The following is an 18346-nucleotide window of genomic DNA, read 5'->3' as shown; positions in this document are numbered from 1 at the left end:
AACATGTTCTAATGGGTGTCTACCAAGTTTGTTCAAATAAAAGCCCTGGGGTCAAAATTGGCCCCGCCCCGGGGGTCATTGATTTTCCCTATATGCATATAGTAAAAACTTAAAAAATCTTCTTTTAAAGAACTCAAAGAGCTATGGCTAAGATATTGAGCAACAAACATGTTCTAATAGGTGTCTACCAAGTTTGTTCAAATAAAAGCCCTGGGGTCAAAATTGGCCCCGCCCCAGGGGTCATTGATTTTCCCTATATGCATATAGTAAAAACTTAAAAAATCTTCTTTTAAAGAACCAAAAGAGTTAGAGCTAAGATATTTAGCATGAAAGACATGTTCTAATAAGTGTCTACCAAGTTTGTTCAAATAAAAGCCCTGGGGTCAAAATTGGCCCCGCCCCGGGGGGTCATTGATTTTCCCTATATGCATATAGTAAAAACTTAAAAAATCTTTTTTTAAAGAACTCAAAGAGCTATGGCTAAGATATTTAGCATCAAACATGTTCTAATAGGTGTCTACCAAGTTTGTTCAAATAAAAGCCCTGGGGTCAAAATTGGCACTGCCCCGGGGGTCATTGATTTTCCTTATATGTGTATAGCAAAAACTTAAAAAATCTTCTTTGAAAAAACCCAAATAGCTAGAGTTAAGATATTAAGCATGAAACATCTTTTAGTGAGTGTCTACAAAGTTTGTTCAAATAAAAGACCTGGGGTCAAAATTGGCCCCGCCCCGGGGGTCATTGATTTTCTTTATATGTGTATAGCAAAAACTTAAAATCTTCTTTGAAAAAACCCAAATACCTAGAGTTTAGATATTAAGCATGAAACATCTTCTAGTAAGTGTCTACAAAGTTTGTTCAAATAAAAGCCCTGGGGTCAAAACTGGCCCGGCCCCAGGGGTGTCATTATTTTTAACTATATGTGTATAGTAAAAACTTTAAAAAAAATCTTTTTGTAAAAAGCCCAATGAGCTAGAGCTTAGATGTTTAGCATGAAACATCTTCTTATGGGTGTCTACCAAGTTTGTGCAAATAAAAGCCCTTAAGTTAAATTGGCCCTGCAACGTTGGGGGGGGGGGGGGGGCCTATATACAGGTGAGCGACCTCAGGGCCATCATGGCCCTCTTGTTTCATTTTAGCTATATTAGATTTTAACTGAACCAAGTCACTTGATTTGGCTTTTGAGAGAGTGGCCTTTAGAAATACAGGTTTACTTAAGTTGAAATAAGGGATCTGTGCTATGGATATCACTGCTTAAGATAGGTGGTATGCATGTACACGTAGTTTAGAAGTCATCGAGGTTAAACACAACACTGTGACATCATATTAGTTTAAACAGAATTTATTTTTAGTTTGATTATGTTAGAAGCTATAAACTTATTTAGAAACTCTTGGATCCGTTCTGGGAACTAATCATATGTTTATTGCAACACTCTTAGATCAGTTCCTGGAACTTACCAGTACCTAACAATAAGTGTAAAGTTTCTTTCTCAGGGAAATAATGGCTTGCTTCTGATGGGGTTTGAACCCACTACGCAGCCAGGAATCCTTAGATTTCTTGTCTGATGTGTTTACTGCTGGGCCATGCTGCCAGACAAGTGGCAACTTATTCAAGTTGGTTGAGCTAGGCTTCCTGCAGTAATTATAGGTCAGCGGTTCTACTGTTACATGGAATGTATGAAATGATATAATAAATAGAGCCAGGCCATGACAAAACCAACATAATAAGTTTGCAACCAGCATGGATCCAGACCAGCCTGCGCATCTGCGCAGTCTGATCAGGATCCATGCTGTTCGCTATCAGTTTCACTACTTGTTATAGGGTTTGTAAGCGAACAGCATGGATCTATTACAAGTAGAGAAACTGATAGCGAACAGCATGGATCCTGATCAGTCTGCACGGATGCGCAGGCTGGTCTGGATCCATGCTGGTCGCAAACGCATTATGTTGATTTTGTCATGACGTGGCTCATTATTATGCTTTTTCTAGCTTTCTCTGCTGAAGAGCCATCAAAAGATACAAACAGTGTTTATTGGTGTGACTTATGAAAATGAATGAAAGTAATAAAATTTTATTGAGTTATAACAGTGGTGGCATGGCAGAGTGGTTAACACAATCAACTAGTGATTTAAGGATAGCTGGTCGTGGCATTGCTTAGTACTTGTTGATTCCAGTAACTTTGGGTCCAGGAAAGGATTCAAGAGTGTTGCAATTAGCTTACAGCTTCCAACACAATCAAACTAAGATAAATTCCTATAAACTTACAGTGATGTGTTAAACCTTTTATATTGCTTTGTTGTTAAGCTATTCATGCAGTGTTTATGTGTTTTTCTCTACAGTTAATGACCACCCCACCAAGGTTAGAAGAAAGGGTACGTATATTGATATACAGTTGTATACACTTACGTTTTCTTGCATGCAAAGCATTAAAAAAAAACATAATATACCACAGGGTTTCAGATACAATTTTGGAAATATATAAATTTTAAACTATCAAGCCGTCTGGTGGCAATTAATTTTAGTTAATACCAGTCCTATGTGATCAGTGCAGACCCAAATCATCCAGCAATCTTTTGCCATCTAATCATGGTCTGCACTGTTTGCTATTCAGTTACTAGTTCTTATTTTGAAAATTATCTTAAAAATAATGAATGGTTTTGTTTAGAATTACAAGTCCATTTTAGATGTTTTGTGTTGTGATGATGATAAAACTTTAAGGCATTTGAAAGCATGTGCTGTTTTAGAGAATTATTTTTGGCCAGGTTGCTTGGGTGCAAACAAAGGTTATAGTATGGTGAATGTCAGGCGGCGAATAGGGGGGCAGATGGCAGACTGTTCAGTGAAATAGTGGGGAGGGGGGTGCAAACTGTTCAATGAAATAGGGAGAGAAAAGACAAACTATTCAATAAAATAGGAAAAGGCCAACTGTTTACTGGTAATGAAAAAGGAAAAAATGGCAAAAAGTTCAATGAAAAGGGAATAAAAGGCAAAACTGTTCAATGAAATAGGGAAAAATGACAAGCTATTCAATGGAATAGGGAAAAAAAGGCAAACTGATAAACGAAATAGGGGGGAAAAGGCAAAACTGCTCAATGAAATATAGGGAAGGCAAACTGTTCCATGAAATAGGGAAAAGGTGAACTGTTCAATAAGATAGGAAAGAGGCAAACTATTCAATGAAATTGGGGGGGGGGAGGCAAACTGTTAAATGCAATAGGGGGAGGAAAAAGGCAAACTGTTCAACGAAAGAGGAAAAAAAAGGCAAACAGTTCAATGAAATAGGGGGAGAAAAAAATGCAAACTGATCAATGAAATAGGGGGAGAAAAAAAAGGCAAACTGATCAATGAAAAAGGGAGAGAGAAAAGGCAGACTGTTCAATGAAAGAGGAAAAAAGGCAAACAGTTCAATGAAATTGGGAAAAGAGGCAAACAGTTCAATGACATTGGGGGAAAAGGCAAACTGTTTGAAGAAATGGGGGGAAGGGGACAAACTGTTCAATGAAATGGGGGGGCAAACTGTTCAAAGAAATGGGGGGAGGGGAAAAACTGTTCCATGAAATAGGAAAAAGGGCAAACTGTTCAATGAAATAGGGAAAAAGGCAAACTGTTCACCCCTTATCTTACAATTGGAAATTGAAACAAAACTCGTTTTAGTCTGAAAGTTGAACCATTTGATTATTGTTGTATTATTTTTTTCCTTTTGGTTTTAGATGAGATTTGAGAGTATACAGGATCTGTCTATGCATGATACAAGCCTACGCACTGGAACAGCAGGTGATTATTTGTATTTCTTTTTAACATAATTATTATTGCAAATTATTGCTATAATGGAAAAAAGGGGCTTATATAGCTGTTTATCTTGTGTTTTCCTATGGTCTACTACTTTCTAACTACTTTTTAACATAATTGTTATTCCAAAATATTGGTATAATGGAAAAAAGGGGTTTTTATATAAAAAAATGAGTTGACTTGTTTTTCCTATGGTCTTCTATTTTCTACATAATTGTAATTGCAAAATATTGGAAAAATGGGAAAAAAGGAGGCTTATATAGTCAGTTGTCTCTTTTCCTATTGTCTGCTACTTTCTAAAAGCTTTTTAACGTAATTATTATTGAAAAATATTGCTATAATGGAAAAAAGGGGGCTTATTTAGCTGTTTATCTTGTGTTTTCCTATGGTCTACTACTTTCTAACTGCTTTTTAACATAATTATTATTGCAAATCATTTCTATAATGGCAAAAGGGGATTTATATAGTTGTATTGTTTTTCCTGTGGTCTTCTACTTTTTTACTGGTAGTAGCTAGTTTTTTGGTAGCTCTGCAAGACTTTTTTTTATACATATATATAAATGGAGACCCAAGTCTTTTAATCTGCTTCATTCTAATAAGCAGACTTATTTTCATGTATACAAACTTGTAAAAGAAGAATTAAATTTAAATAAGAATCAAATAAATCAAATATCCAATATGATTTAATGTGACTGGCATAATGCTTTTGATTCATCACTCCTGTCCTTGACCCTAGAATACAGTATAGTTATCATTGTTTACTACCTTGTGTTTTACTTGAAAACCAAACATTTAGCCATCTTGGTTGAATAGTAAAGTGTCCCTGGCTGAATCAAATTTTGGTGTTTAATGTTGGGTATATTAAACTTGCAAGAAGTATTGAATTATTTTTCTTTCTTTTTTTCGCCCGGGACATTGAACTTTTTTTTCTGCTGGAGGCATTTCAAATACCTTTAAGTAAGGAAGTTATTCGTACAGCTTGCAGAAAAAATTTTATACTTGATTGCTTGATTTTCATTATACCATATTCCTTTAAACTCAAATCCTGTATAATGCTTTCCTAGTATCGAAAATAGCTAATACAAATCGAAAGAAAAAATGTTTTCCGATTATTATTTAGGTATTTTGAAAATTGAAATATTATTTAGGTATTTTGAAAATTGAAATTTTACTTACAATATATTTTGTGTGTTGTATTTTAATCTTGCTAATTATTACACATTTTCCAAGCTACCTGGATGAGTGAGTGTGTAAATGCTACTGGGTCATGTATGTTTACATTGGTTATATATTTTTATATACACTGTACTTTGAATTGTGTCGCTCATATTATTATGCTAAAATTCACCTGCAGTAATGATATTTTTTAGCTTCTTTTTGCTTGACGAAACTTGTTTCTTTTCAATGATATTTCTAAATTGCTTTTCTTGAACTTTTTTCTCAATGCTCAGGGCTTTTGACACTGACTTTTTACTTGATGTTATTTTAAAAAATACATAGCAGTTGAACAAGTTTTTAGAAATTTGGAGCTTTGGTCTGGACTGTTAAAAAAAATGGGGTTATAGGTCTAAATTGGGAAAAAATTTGCTTATCTATAGTCAGAATTGGGAAAAAAAAATATTCATAGTCAAAATTGGGAAAAATTTAAACATTTGGATAATCTGCATTAAAGGAATGTAATTGGATAAAAAGCAAAGAAAAGGTTAATAAAATAAAATAAAAAATGTAAAAAAAGCCCTGAAGTATAAAGTAAACATTTGTGTCTATACTCAGTAAGATAATTTGTGTTTCAGTAGGCAACATGGACATAAAAAGATTATTAGAAAATATGTTTTTAATCCAAAGTTGCTTACAAAATGTTTCATATAACTGTTGAGAAGTAATATTTAACTAGCGCCTAAGTTTGATATCACATTTCACTGTGAAATGTATTTTTTTTTTTGTATCGTCCAATTTACATATTACTTGATTACTTACATCTCATTATAAAAACAAATAAATGAAATGGTACAATAATTTGGAAGTTTTATAGAAGTGGTTTGATGATGATGTATAAATCTACATGTTTGTTTGTTATTTCTAAATTTCACTTTCTTGTTTACCATTGAAAAGTAGTGGTATGGAAATAAAGCAGATACAAATGTTTAAGTGGTATAAATAGATCTATAGCAATTGTGTAAATGATATAAATAGATCTGACACAATTGTTCAAGTGATATAAATAGATCTGATACAATTGTTCTAGTGATATAAATAGAACTGATACAATTGTTCTAGTGATATAAATAGATCTGATACAATTGTTCTAGTGATATAAATAGATCTGATACAATTGTTCTAGTGATATAAATAAAACTGATACAATTGTTCTTGGGATAAAAATAGATCTGATACAATTGTTCTAGTGATATAAATAGATCTGATACAATTGTTCAGGTGATATAAATAAATCTGATACAATTGTTCTAGTGATATAAATAGATCTGATACAATTGTTCTAGTGATATAAATAGATCTGATACAATTGTTCTAGTGATATAAATAGATCTGATACAATTGTTCAAGTGATATAGATCTGATACAATTGTTCTTGGGGTATAAATAGATCTGATACAATTGTTCTAGTGAGAAATATAGATCTTATACAATTGTTCAGGTGATATAAATAGATCTGATACAATTGTTCTAGAGATATAAATAGAACTGATACAATTGTTCTAGTGATGAATATAGATCTGATACAATTGTTCAGGTGATATAAATAGATCTGGTACAATTGTTCTAGTGATATAAATAGAACTGATACAATTGTTCTAGTGATATAGATCTGAGCCAATTATTCTGGTGATATAATTAGATCTATTGCAATTGTTCTAATGATATAAATAGGTCTATTGCAATAGTTTTAATGACATAGATAGATCTAATACAATTATTCTAGTGATATAATAGATCTTATGCACATGTTGGATATACCCTTTAGTTTAGTCTATATTATGAGTACTAAATGAGAATAAAAAAAGACCCAACCAATTTGCACCTGTGGAAAGAAACCTTGCCAATTTGCACTTTGTTTTAAGCTGAATCCATCTTTCCAGAATATCTTCTTATTTAATTAATGTTATTTTAACCACTTTTTAACTAAATGGATTTTACAAGCCATTTGATTTTGATATGGTGAAAAACATTTTTTTAAAAAAATGAAAAAAAGGATAATTTAGATATTAGATATTATTAAAATCCAAAATCCTTCTATTTTAAATTCTAAGATAAGGTTGTTATAATATTCATAAGTAAGAACCAGATATGAAATAAAGCATAAAAAAAGCTAAAGAACAAGTCTTAATGTTTCTAATAAATGCTCCTGATTTTACAGCTCGTCCCAGCTTTCTAGATTTGAAACTGCCCTCCCTCAATGGTAAACATAGTGTTCTTTCTTAGCCTGTGCCTTCACCCATTCTTCTATGCTTTATGTGCAACTATTTTAGTTCTTAATTGAAAGTAGTTGAAAATTTGTTAAAGAATGACACTGTTTAACTGTATTGATTTTATTTTATTTCATACTTTCGTTTAGTTTATTTTGCGGACAATTTTTGTTTACGTCTGTGTACATGTACATGATTTTTTGTGTGCTAGATAGATACACAATTTGTTTTAGTGATACAGTGTGACATTTATGTGATAGATTCAGTTTGTATCTCCTGTTTAAAACGTTAAGTCATATCCATATTTTACTGAATCCATGAATTACAAGTTATACTGTATTTGGGTAAATCCATGAATTTCACTCATACTATATTTTATGGATCCACTGATTACAATCATGCATGATTTAAATGAATCCATTGATTACAGTCATTTAATAATTTAAGTGAATCCATGGAATATATTCATACAATAATTTAAGTGAATCTATGGCTTACAGTCATGAATCCATTGATTACAGTCATTCAATAATTCTAAATGAATCCATGGCTTACAGTCATGCCATGATATAAGCAAATCCATGGTTTGCAGTCAGCATGATTTAAGTGAATCCTTTGATAACAATCATTCAATGATTTAAGTGAATCCATGGATTATATTTATTCAAAGATATACGTGAATCCATTGATTGCAGTCATGCCATGATTTAAGTAACCAAAATGCCCACAAGCAAAGGAATAATTAAGTTCTGTTGAACAGGAGCTTAATTAACACCATTGGAACAATCTCAAAGAAACCATGAACTGGATCTTTATTTTCTGTATACCTATTGGCAGTTTTTGGCCCATTTACATTGGGTTTGTCTGTGTACAATTATCATTATTGTGATATCATGGCCTGTTATGCTTAGCTGTACTGTTCAAGTTTTAGATATAATTGTTTGTCTTGTTCAAAAGAGTCTGAGTCAGTGTTACCTTGTATGTTCTCCACGTCTGTCTCTTGTAAAGAAGTTGTAAAGGTCAGTTTGATATTTTAGGCTGTCATGAATTCATGTTAGAAGTAGGAGTTGTTTGTCAGAAAGTGGATCTTTAAGACATGTAATTACTTGAATTCCCAATGAATTCTGTGATATTTTAATACATTGGCACCCTGTTGTCCAAGGTCTCAAACCGCGATATATATATTGACGGCTTGGTGGGCAAGGGTTGTAACTCTTTTTAAATGAAGAATATGATCCTTTCACATCAAGCTGTCGATATATATATAAACAGGGTTGATTAATGAATGAAATTTTCCTCCTTGTTAACTCCTACATTTCCCAGGATCTCGTTCAATTATCAAGCTCTGGGATAAATCAAGGGTTCAGTCTGTTCCATAGTCTCTTCACCAGTTTTCTTTTATGAATTTTTCGTATATATTTTTGTGGAACTATTTTAATGAAACTACCCACATTTCTGTCTTCATAGTAATAAATGGTTACATCACACATGAATTATGTTTATGCAATAAATTTCATAATCCACTTACAGAATAAGACTTAACTAACAGTAATTTATAATTTCAAGTGTAACTTAGTATCTAGTCATGTTCCCATTGCATTATTTGTTACAGGTATTATACAACATTCGGGGCAATTTAAGTTTCTGTCCAGAAAATTTATAAAACAGAAATATCATGGCCATAGAGCAGAAATTTTCATTCAGGTCTTTGATAAAAATGATACTCAAAAAATACTTATTAGAAATGAGAAGGGTAAAACTAGAACAATCCCAAAAGGGGCCATTTAATCATAATAGCATGTAAGAGTGCATTATTGCTGCGAAATATTTCAATTTTTGTTACAGATATAGCATTGAAAGCATGAATTTCTTGTTTTGCCAGTGCATTTTTATCAGCTTTTATGCTTTAGAAAATCTTACAATAATATTTTAAAATAAGAATCTACATGTTTATTGATAATATTATGAATATTATGATAATATTTTATCCAGTTTTCTTTAATTCTTCTAATTTTATAACATACATTTCATTGTATATGAATTAGAATTTTTATATGACTAAACTAAAATGAAAAAAAAGTTTGTGAAAAAGGTAAAAGAATTAGCTTAGAAAGTTTTGAGCCAATTAACAAATTGATAATTTAATTGAATTCATTAAAGTTTAATTAAAAGTCTTTAAAATTTCAGTGACTCCAAAATCTGCTCTGAGCCCACTGGCATCAAAGCTAAGTGTTGGAATGAAACCATTACAGACATTGCGAGAAGAACAACAGCGCGAGCACAAACCACTCCTAGACACTGACCAGGTATGGTCTGTACATATAACTCTACATTAGATGTGTATAAATGTTGGTAGAGTTACCCTAACTCACCTTTATCTTATTGTTGGTAGAGTTACCCTATCTCAACTTGTCTTATTGTTTGTAGAGTTACCAGAACTCAACTTGTGTTAATGTTCATAGAGTACTAGAGTTACCCTAACTCAACCTATCATAATGTTAATAAGGTTACCCTAACTTAACTTGTTATAATGTTAATAGAGTTACCCTAACTTAACTTGTTAGTTAAAAGAGTTACCCTAACTTAACTTATCATAGTGTTCATAGAGTTACCCTAACTTGTCATATTGTTCATAGAGTTACCCTAACTTAACTTATCATAATGTTAATAAAGTTACCCTAACTTGTCATAATGTTAATAGAGCTACCCTAACTTAACTTATCATAATGTTAAAAGAGTTACCCTAACTTATCATAATGTTCATAGAGTAACCCTAACTTAACTTATCATAATGTTAACAGAGTGACCCTAACTTGTCATATTGTTCAATGAGTTACCCTAATTTAACATGTCATAATGTTAATAGAGTTACCCTATAGCAACTTGTCATAATGTTAATAGAGTTACCCGAACTTAACTGGTCATAAATTTCATGGAGTTACCTTTATTTAACTTGTCATAATGTTAATAGATATTGTTAATAGAGTTACATTAACACAACTTATCATAATGTTAATAGAGTTACCCTAACTTGTCATAATGTTAAAAAAGTTACCCTAACTTATCTTGTCTTAATGTTAATAGAGATACCCTAAAGCAACTTGTCATAATGTTAATAGAGTTACCCTAACTTGTCATAATGTTAATAGAGTTACCCTAACTTGTCATAATGTTCATAAAGTTACCCTTACCTAACTTGTCTTAATGTTTGTAAAGTTAGTTACCCTAACTCAAGTTATCTTAATAAACAGTGGAAGCTGTGTTATCCTAACTTGTTCAGACAAAAAGAGAAGTTGTTATATCAATGCATCTATAGTTGTAATTTAATGTCAGATTTGACTTTTATTAAATCCTCTTTTTTATATGCCCGAAAGAATTTCGGGCATAGTCTGTTATACCCCCTGGCGTTCGTCCATCTGTCCGTCCGTACAAACCAGAGCTACATTATGGGGTTTGGTCTATTGTTCTCATAACAATAGATGTTTTTGATGTCATTCATTCCGTTTCTCTTGTGGGGTTATTTTCTGCATTGTTGGGTTAAAAAGAACAAAAGAAATAACAAAAGAAAACCCCATAATGTAGCTCTGGTAAGAATGTCTGTCCATAAGCAATTTGGTTTCAGAAGCATAACTTAAGTTCCATTTGGCCTACAATATTCAAACTTCATTGGATGATTGTCCATATTGAGTAGAAGACCCCTATTGATTTTGGGGTCACAAGGTCAAAGGTCAAGGTCACTATTACCTTAAAACGGAAAACAGTTTCCGCTCAATAAGTTATGTATTAATCAACCTACAGCTGTAAAAAATTTTTAAGGATGAACAGCCATGTCCAATCATGACCCCTATTGATTTTAGGGTCATAAGGTCAAATATCAGGGTCACAATGATCTTTACACTGAATATTGTGGTTTCTGAAGAATAACTTAAGTTTGATTTGGCCCGCAATGTTCAAACTTCATAGGATGATTGTCAATATTGAGTAGACGACCCCTATTAGTTTTTGGGTCACAATGTCAAAGGTCAAGGTCACTATTACCTTAAAACTGAAAATGGTTTTTGCTGAATAACTTAAGTATTAATCAACCTACAGCTGTAAAATTCTATAAGATGAACAGCCATGTCTAATACATGACCCCTTATTTGATTTTAGGGTCATAAGGTCAAAGGTCAGGGTCACAATGACCTTAACACTGAAAATTGTGGTTTCTGGAGCATAACACAAGTTCCATTTGCTTACAGTGTTCAAACTTCATAGGATGATTACCTATATCGAATAAAAGATCCATATCTATATTGGGGTCACAAGGTCAAAAGTCAATATCAAATGACCTTATAATTATTTACTATTCAGGCTTAAATGCTCAGCGTGTGATCTTGTTTGCAGAGTCGAAAAAAAAGCTATGTAGGATTGAAGTCTTTTCATGTTCAGTCATGGTAATTTTTTAAACCTTTAATATGCACATTTAAGTGTATATTACTATCATTTCAATTAAATTTTTGTTGTATCTTATTAAGGAAAATCAGAAAGCCATGAAACAGGCCAAAACAGGCCAATTGGGGAAGGAAGACGTAACGACGAATCTTAAATCGTTCTGGTAGTTCTTCAAAACAAGAAGTTCTTGAAAATAAACAAGATCTGTTGAACTTAAAGGAAGAATTTAAGAATAAAGAAACTTATTGAAGCGTGAACCCTGCTAAGTTGTTGTGAAGTTTTGATGAATCTGTAGAGAGTCAACGCATTCGAAATCAATTAGTATTCGTAATCAGCGGATAATGTTGATTCGGAAAATATTGGAGAAAACGGAAAGGTAAATTTGATTTCTCATTCCGGAACGTGCGATAGTATTGCTGAAAGTCATGGTAAAGGTTATACTCCCAGTATGACCTCTAGTGGATATGGGTCACAGGCCGTTTCGACCTTGACTTTATCATCGGAGGATTCTTTGAGTCTAAGAAGTAACGATGATTCTGATTTACACAGAATGTCACGTAGACCTGGAATTGAGCACTGTAGCAGTGGAGACAGTGACGGAGATGATTCGGCTCAAGGTCATTCAAGTGCAATAAGGTCAGAGGTCATAGAGGAGATTGAAGGTCAAGTTCATGACTTGAATCTTTGTTCAAGCAATGAAACTTTAGAAAATCTTAATGTAGATACAAATAGTGTAGAGGACGTAACTCAAAGTAAAAATGATGGAAAGTTGAAAGTCAATGATTCAGAAAATACAGATAAAATTTCACTGAAATCTGATCTCACGGAGAATGAAGATGATGATGATGAAGAGGAAAAAGAGTCTGTTCAACTTCATATTAGTGAGGAAGACCTGAGCTCTACTGGTAAAGATGAGTATGTTGTTGAAAAGGAAAGAAATCTAAGTCAAGATAATGTGCAATGTAAGAATGATAATAGTAAAGATGACCAGGTGGTTAATAATAATGCTGATGATGCTAATTGTGATAAACATGAATCAGAAAACCAAAGTCATGGTAGAAATAGTTCAAGATCTACCAAAGGAAGTGATAGTTCCTTTAAATGCTCCAGCAGGACTCTTTACTTTCGACAGTGTTAGATCGCTTACAGTCTAGGAAGCCATGTGAAGAACTAGAAAAACTAGGGACTAGTTTGACCTGAATAATTCAGAATTTGTTCTCAAATTGAATGAAACAACTGATAGTATAAAAGATAAAAGCTATAGGAAGATAGAGTAGCTCTGAATCAACCGAGGTTAAAGACCAAATAGATTTCAGATGAAGTTTTATGAAAAGTGGTTTAAAATTGATGCCAGAGAATCAGAGTACGCCAGAAAAAAGGGAGAAAAGAAAAGCCTGGGACTTAGATCTGAGCCGAGACCGTGTCGGATTGCATCAGTTTACTTTCTGACAATGATTTTGTTAAGATTCAGTCGTTACAGGAGAGAAGTAAGAGAAACAGTCTAGATTTTCGGTATGAAAACATCTGTCAGGTACGTTTCCCATATATTCTTTTGACCCTTTATGTGCAAGAACGAAAGTAATTAGCCTTTGCCACCAGTATAGAAAAGAGTTTGTACAGTCTTAAAAGTGCTTAAATTTTAGCCCCTTTCTGGAAAAATGCTTAAAATAGAAAAAAAAAAGTGCTTAAAAGTCCTTGGTATGCATGAAATAAAACTGATTGAATGGCATAGTGTTAAAAATCAACATTGAAAATATGGGTTGAATTAAAATACGGCCCTTAAATAGCATGTATGTAATGAGAGTAGATAAAAAATGATAAATATTAAAATTGCTGGTTTACTAGTCTGACCAGGCTCTATACTTTGGCTGTTCAATTTCAAATTTCTTATCCATTTAAGAAAGTTAAAGATAAGAGTCTTTGATACTGGGGACCGAGGTTATGAAGAAATTCTCCAAGATCCAACTCGTATCTCAGGTATTGATTGTGTCAGAAACTGCCACAGAATGTTCACTGACCAATGAAAATCCTTGAGATTGGAGACAGAACTCAGAAAAAAAAAAGTTTTTGGCAATAAGTACAGTTATAGTGATTTAGTATTGTGTGGAAGTCAAAATACTACTTTGTTTGCCTTTTGCTACTTTTTTAGCTCGCCTGTCACAAAGTGACAGGGTGAGCTTTTGTGATCGCTTTTCGTCCGGCGTCCGTCCGGCGTCCGTCCGTAAACTTTTACTTTGAAATGAATCTCCTACATACAACCATCTAAATTTCCTACCAAAGGAAGTGATAGTTCCTCTAATGCTTCCAGAGGACCTCTTTACTCAGACAGTGTAGATCCTTACAGTCTAGAAGCCATGGAAGAACTAGAAAAACTAGGGGACGAGTTTGGACCTGATAATTCAGAATTTGTCTCAATGAATGAAACAACTGATAGTATAAAAGATAAAAGTATAGGAAAGATAAGTAGCTCTGATCAAACCGAGGTTAAAGACAAACAAGATTTAGATGATAGTTTTATGAAAAGTGGTTTAAAATTGATGCCAGAGAATCAGAGTACGCCTATAAAAAGGGAGAAAAGAAAAGCTGGGACTAGATCTGAGCCGAGACCCGTGTCGTGCATCGTTACTTCTGACAATGATTTGTTAGATCAGTCGTTACAGGAGAGAAGTAAGAGAAACAGTCTAGATTGTTCGGATGAACATCTGTCAGGTACGTTTCCATATATTTCTTTGACCCTTTATGTGCAAGAACCCAAAGTAATTAGCCTTTGCCACCAGTATAGAAAAGAGTTTGTACAGTCTTAAAAGTGCTTAAATTTTAGCCCCTTTCTGGAAAAATGCTTAAAATGAAAAAAAAAGTGCTTAAAAGTCCTTGGTATGCATGAAATTGATTGAATGGCATAGTGTTGATAAAAATCAACATTGAAAATATGGGTTAAATTAAAAACGGCCCTTAAATAGCATGTATGTAATGAGAGTAGATAAAAAATGATAATAATTAAAATTGCTGGTCTTACTAGTCTGACCAGGCTCTATACTGTTGGCTGTTCAATTTCAAATTTTTATCCATTTAAGAAAGTTAAAGATAAGAGTCCTTTGATACCTGGGACCGAGGTTATGAAGAAATTCTCCAAGATCCAACTCGGATCTCAGGTATTTGATTGGTCAGAAACTGCCACAGAATGTTCACTGACCAATGAAAATCCTGAGATTGGAGACAGAACTCAGAAAAAAAAGTTTTTGGCAATAAGTACAGTTATAGTGATTTAGTATTGTGTGGAAGTCAAAATACTACTTTGTTTGCCTTTTGCTACTTTTTAGCTCGCCTGTCACAAAGTGACAGGGTGAGCTTTTGTGATCGCTTTTCGTCCGGCGTCCGTCCGGCGTCCGTCCGTAAACTTTTACTTTAAATGACATCTCCTCATAAACCACTAAGCCAATTTCATCCAAACTTCACAGGAATGTTCCTTTGGTGGTCACCTTTAAAAATTGTTCAAAGAATTTAATTCCATGCAGAACTCTGGTTGCCATGGCAACCGAAAGAAAAAACTTTAAATATCTTCTTTTAAAAAACCATAAGAGCTAGAGCTTAGATATTTGGCATGAAACATCTTCTAGTGAGTGTCTACCAAGTTTGTTCAAATAAAAGCCCTGGGGTCAAAATTGGCCCCGCCCCTGGGGGTCATTGATTTTCCCTATATGCATATAGTAAAAACTTAAAAAATCTTCTTTTAAAGAACCCAAAGAGCTAGAGCTAAGATATTTAGCATGAAACATGTTCTAATGGATGTCTACCAAGTTTGTTCAAATAAAAGCCCTGGGGTCAAAATTGGCCCCGCCCTGGGGGGTCATTGATTTTCCCTATATGCATATAGTAAAAACTTGTTGGGGGTTGGGGGGGCCTTTATACAGGTGAGCGACCTCAGGGCCATCATGGCCCTCTTGTATGACAAATACTTTCAAATTCAGAGCTTTTTTCACTAGGTGTTAAGCATTTGGAATGCTATAAAACAGTTATTTAAACCTTACAAAACTCCAATTGCCCTTTCTAAAGAAGGGAAAAATTAATTTCTTAGGCATAATGTGCCTTTAAGCTTTGAATAAACTAAGGTAACTTAGATAATGTAGTTTTATTGTAAAGATGCATTTTACAACAAGACAAACCAACATAAGTAAAGAAAATAAGAAAATTTGCAAGAATAACAATACTAAAATGATTCCTTGTAGAAGACTCTATGAGCGTATGTTCGTTCGGTTCCCGGGCAGACTTGGATAGACTGTCAGAGGTACCGATGCCGTCATGGATACAGGTTGGAGAAAGTGTCATGGTAACCACTTCTAAATTAGCTTCAAAGATGACGGGGGTCGTTCAGTTTGTTGGAAATGTGGAATTTGCGAGTGGCCCGTGGGTAGGCGTTGAATTGGATTTACCAGAAGGTTGGTAGATTTGTGTCCCATTCTTGATTTGAAATAACACTTGTGGCAATACCTTAGTGCTAAAACAAGTTAACTCCCATTGAAATTCAATACCAGTTAACTAGTTACTTCACTAACATGACGATTATACTATTATATGAGATTGAAAAAGGAAACATGTCTGTAAGAATGTACTCACTTAGTTTGTTTTGAGGTCTCTTTTAGAGAGGGAATTGAATACTAAAATCAGTTTTTGAATATATCTGAATTAATTAATTGATTTTTATAGACCTTGATAAAGGTTAGTGCATACCCGAAACCAGTAGGTTTTAAATAAATTTTTTGAAATTGTCCCGATTTGTCGTATGTTCCTCTCATAGTTAAAAATGCTCGTTATTTAATATCCAAATACCCAAATACGAATAATGTAATTCAGTTTAATATCGTTCGGGAAACTGTCTTATTTGTGTTTAACAGTTTTTAATGTCAATAATAAGATACAGGAAACCAAAAGATAAATTAATAAATGTTCTGTCTCTTATTTAATGATATTGCAAGACAATTGTACGTACATGTAGGTCTACGACAGTCGTTGTACATGTAGGTCTATGACAGTCGTAAACATTGTGTTTTCTGGTGTGAAAAAAGTTGTTTCTTAAATTTACAGGAAAGAACAATGGGTCTGTAAATGGGATTCCGTACTTCCGTTGTCGACCAAGGCATGGAATATTTGTTAGACATGATAAACTCATAATGGACAAGAAACGACGCGGGTCTAGGAAAAGTGCTGCTAATTTGCTGAATCGTAAATCACTTGGACATGTGCCAGGAAGTAGTCCTTCATCTAAAGCGGGCACCTCTTTCACCAAGAAAAAGTAGTTCCACCGGTCATCATTTAATACTGTATCATAAAAGAGATTTATTTTGTCAAAATTTTGACTTTTTAAGTGTTGTTGAATGCATGAACGGTTATTTTATTGCTGTCTTTAAATATGCACAACTGTGAAGAATTTAAAAAAAATAAATCTGTTGCGAAATACTTGATCGATCGAGTGTACAGGGCTAAGAGGAGATAACCGTGTAGGAAATTGTTTATGGAATTATTTATTCATATATACATGTATATATGTGTTAACTTTTCATGTTAAGAAAACAATGTAACATAAGCCTCGCCTGCTGAATTTTTTTTGATTTTATCGAATAATTTTTTAGCCTGATTTCACCAAAATGGGGATGTGGTTTTTTGTGTCGCCTTGAAAAGGTGACATATAGGGGTTACTTTTTGTGTCGCCTTGAAAAGGTGACATATAGGGGTTACTTTCGTCGGCGGTGTCGGCGGCGGCGTCGGCGTCGTTGTCGGCGTCGGCGTCGTTGTCGGCGTCCCCTAAAGCTTGTCCGGAGCATAACTCAGTCACTATAAGTCTGATTGACTTCAAACTTGGTATGCATGCTTCTTTTAATAACCCGAAGTGCAGTGCACAAGGACTGGTACTCTGCAGTTCTTATTTTTTGAGTTATTGCCCTTTGTTAATTTTCATACTTTAATTTTGACCGGGCCATTTCTCTTCAACTAAAAAAGCTATGGACTTGAAACTTCATAGGATGATAGATCTCATTATTAAGAAGTGCAGTGCACAAGAACCAGTACTCTGCACTTCCTAATTTTGAGTTATTGCCCTTTGTTAATTTTCATACTTTATTTTTGTCCAGGCCATTTCTCCTAATGTATAAAAGCCATGGACTTGAAACTTCATAGGATGATAGGTCTCATTAATAAGAAGTGCAGTGCACAAGAACTGGTACTCTGCATTTCTTATTTTTTGAGTTATTGCCCTTTGTTTATTTTCATACTTTAATTTTGTCCGGGCCATTTCTCCTTAAGTATAAAAGCTATGGACTTGAAACTTCATAGGATGATAGATCTCATTATTAAGAAGTGCAGTGCACAAGAATCGGTACTCTTCATTTCTTAATTTTTGAGTTATGGCCCTTTGTTAATTTTCATACTTAATTTTTGTCCAGGCCATTTCTCCGAAAAGTATAAAAGTTATGGACTTGAAACTTCATAGGATGATAGATCTCATTAAAAAGAAGTGCAGTGCATAAGAACTGATACTCTGCATTTCTTATTTTTGAGTTATTGCCCTTTGTTGATTTTCTTACTTTATTTTTGTCCTGGTCATTTCTCCTCAAGTATGAAAGCTATTTACTTGAAACATCATAGAATGATAGATCTTATTGATAAGAAGTGCAGTGTACAGAAACTGCTGCTCTGCACTTAT

General features: G+C 33.6%; 1 protein-coding gene across 1 annotated transcript in view; it reads left to right on the top strand.

Moving 5' to 3' along the window:
• Window positions 1-17302, top strand: part of LOC132758444 (kinesin-like protein KIF13A) — a gene marked incomplete at its 5' end in the record, with an annotated part of 69662 nt that extends 52360 nt beyond the window's left edge. The window contains 10 exons of the mRNA XM_060750118.1: window positions 2341-2373; window positions 3712-3775; window positions 5021-5059; window positions 7167-7208; window positions 9403-9521; window positions 11981-12780; window positions 13550-13626; window positions 13891-14358; window positions 15876-16085; window positions 16732-17302. Of these exons, the coding sequence (XP_060606101.1) occupies window positions 2341-2373; window positions 3712-3775; window positions 5021-5059; window positions 7167-7208; window positions 9403-9521; window positions 11981-12780; window positions 13550-13626; window positions 13891-14358; window positions 15876-16085; window positions 16732-16943 (2064 nt within the window). The remainder of the gene's footprint in view (window positions 1-2340; window positions 2374-3711; window positions 3776-5020; window positions 5060-7166; window positions 7209-9402; window positions 9522-11980; window positions 12781-13549; window positions 13627-13890; window positions 14359-15875; window positions 16086-16731) is intronic.
• Window positions 17303-18346: the final 1044 nt, after the last annotated feature.

Source organism: Ruditapes philippinarum, unplaced genomic scaffold, assembly GCF_026571515.1.
Source record: "Ruditapes philippinarum isolate M1 unplaced genomic scaffold, ASM2657151v2 ctg3660_1_1_1_1, whole genome shotgun sequence".
NCBI classification, from domain to species: Eukaryota; Metazoa; Mollusca; class Bivalvia; order Venerida; family Veneridae; genus Ruditapes; species Ruditapes philippinarum.
The sequence above is the reverse complement of the archived record's forward strand: the minus strand, read 5'-3'. Positions and strand labels throughout refer to the sequence as shown.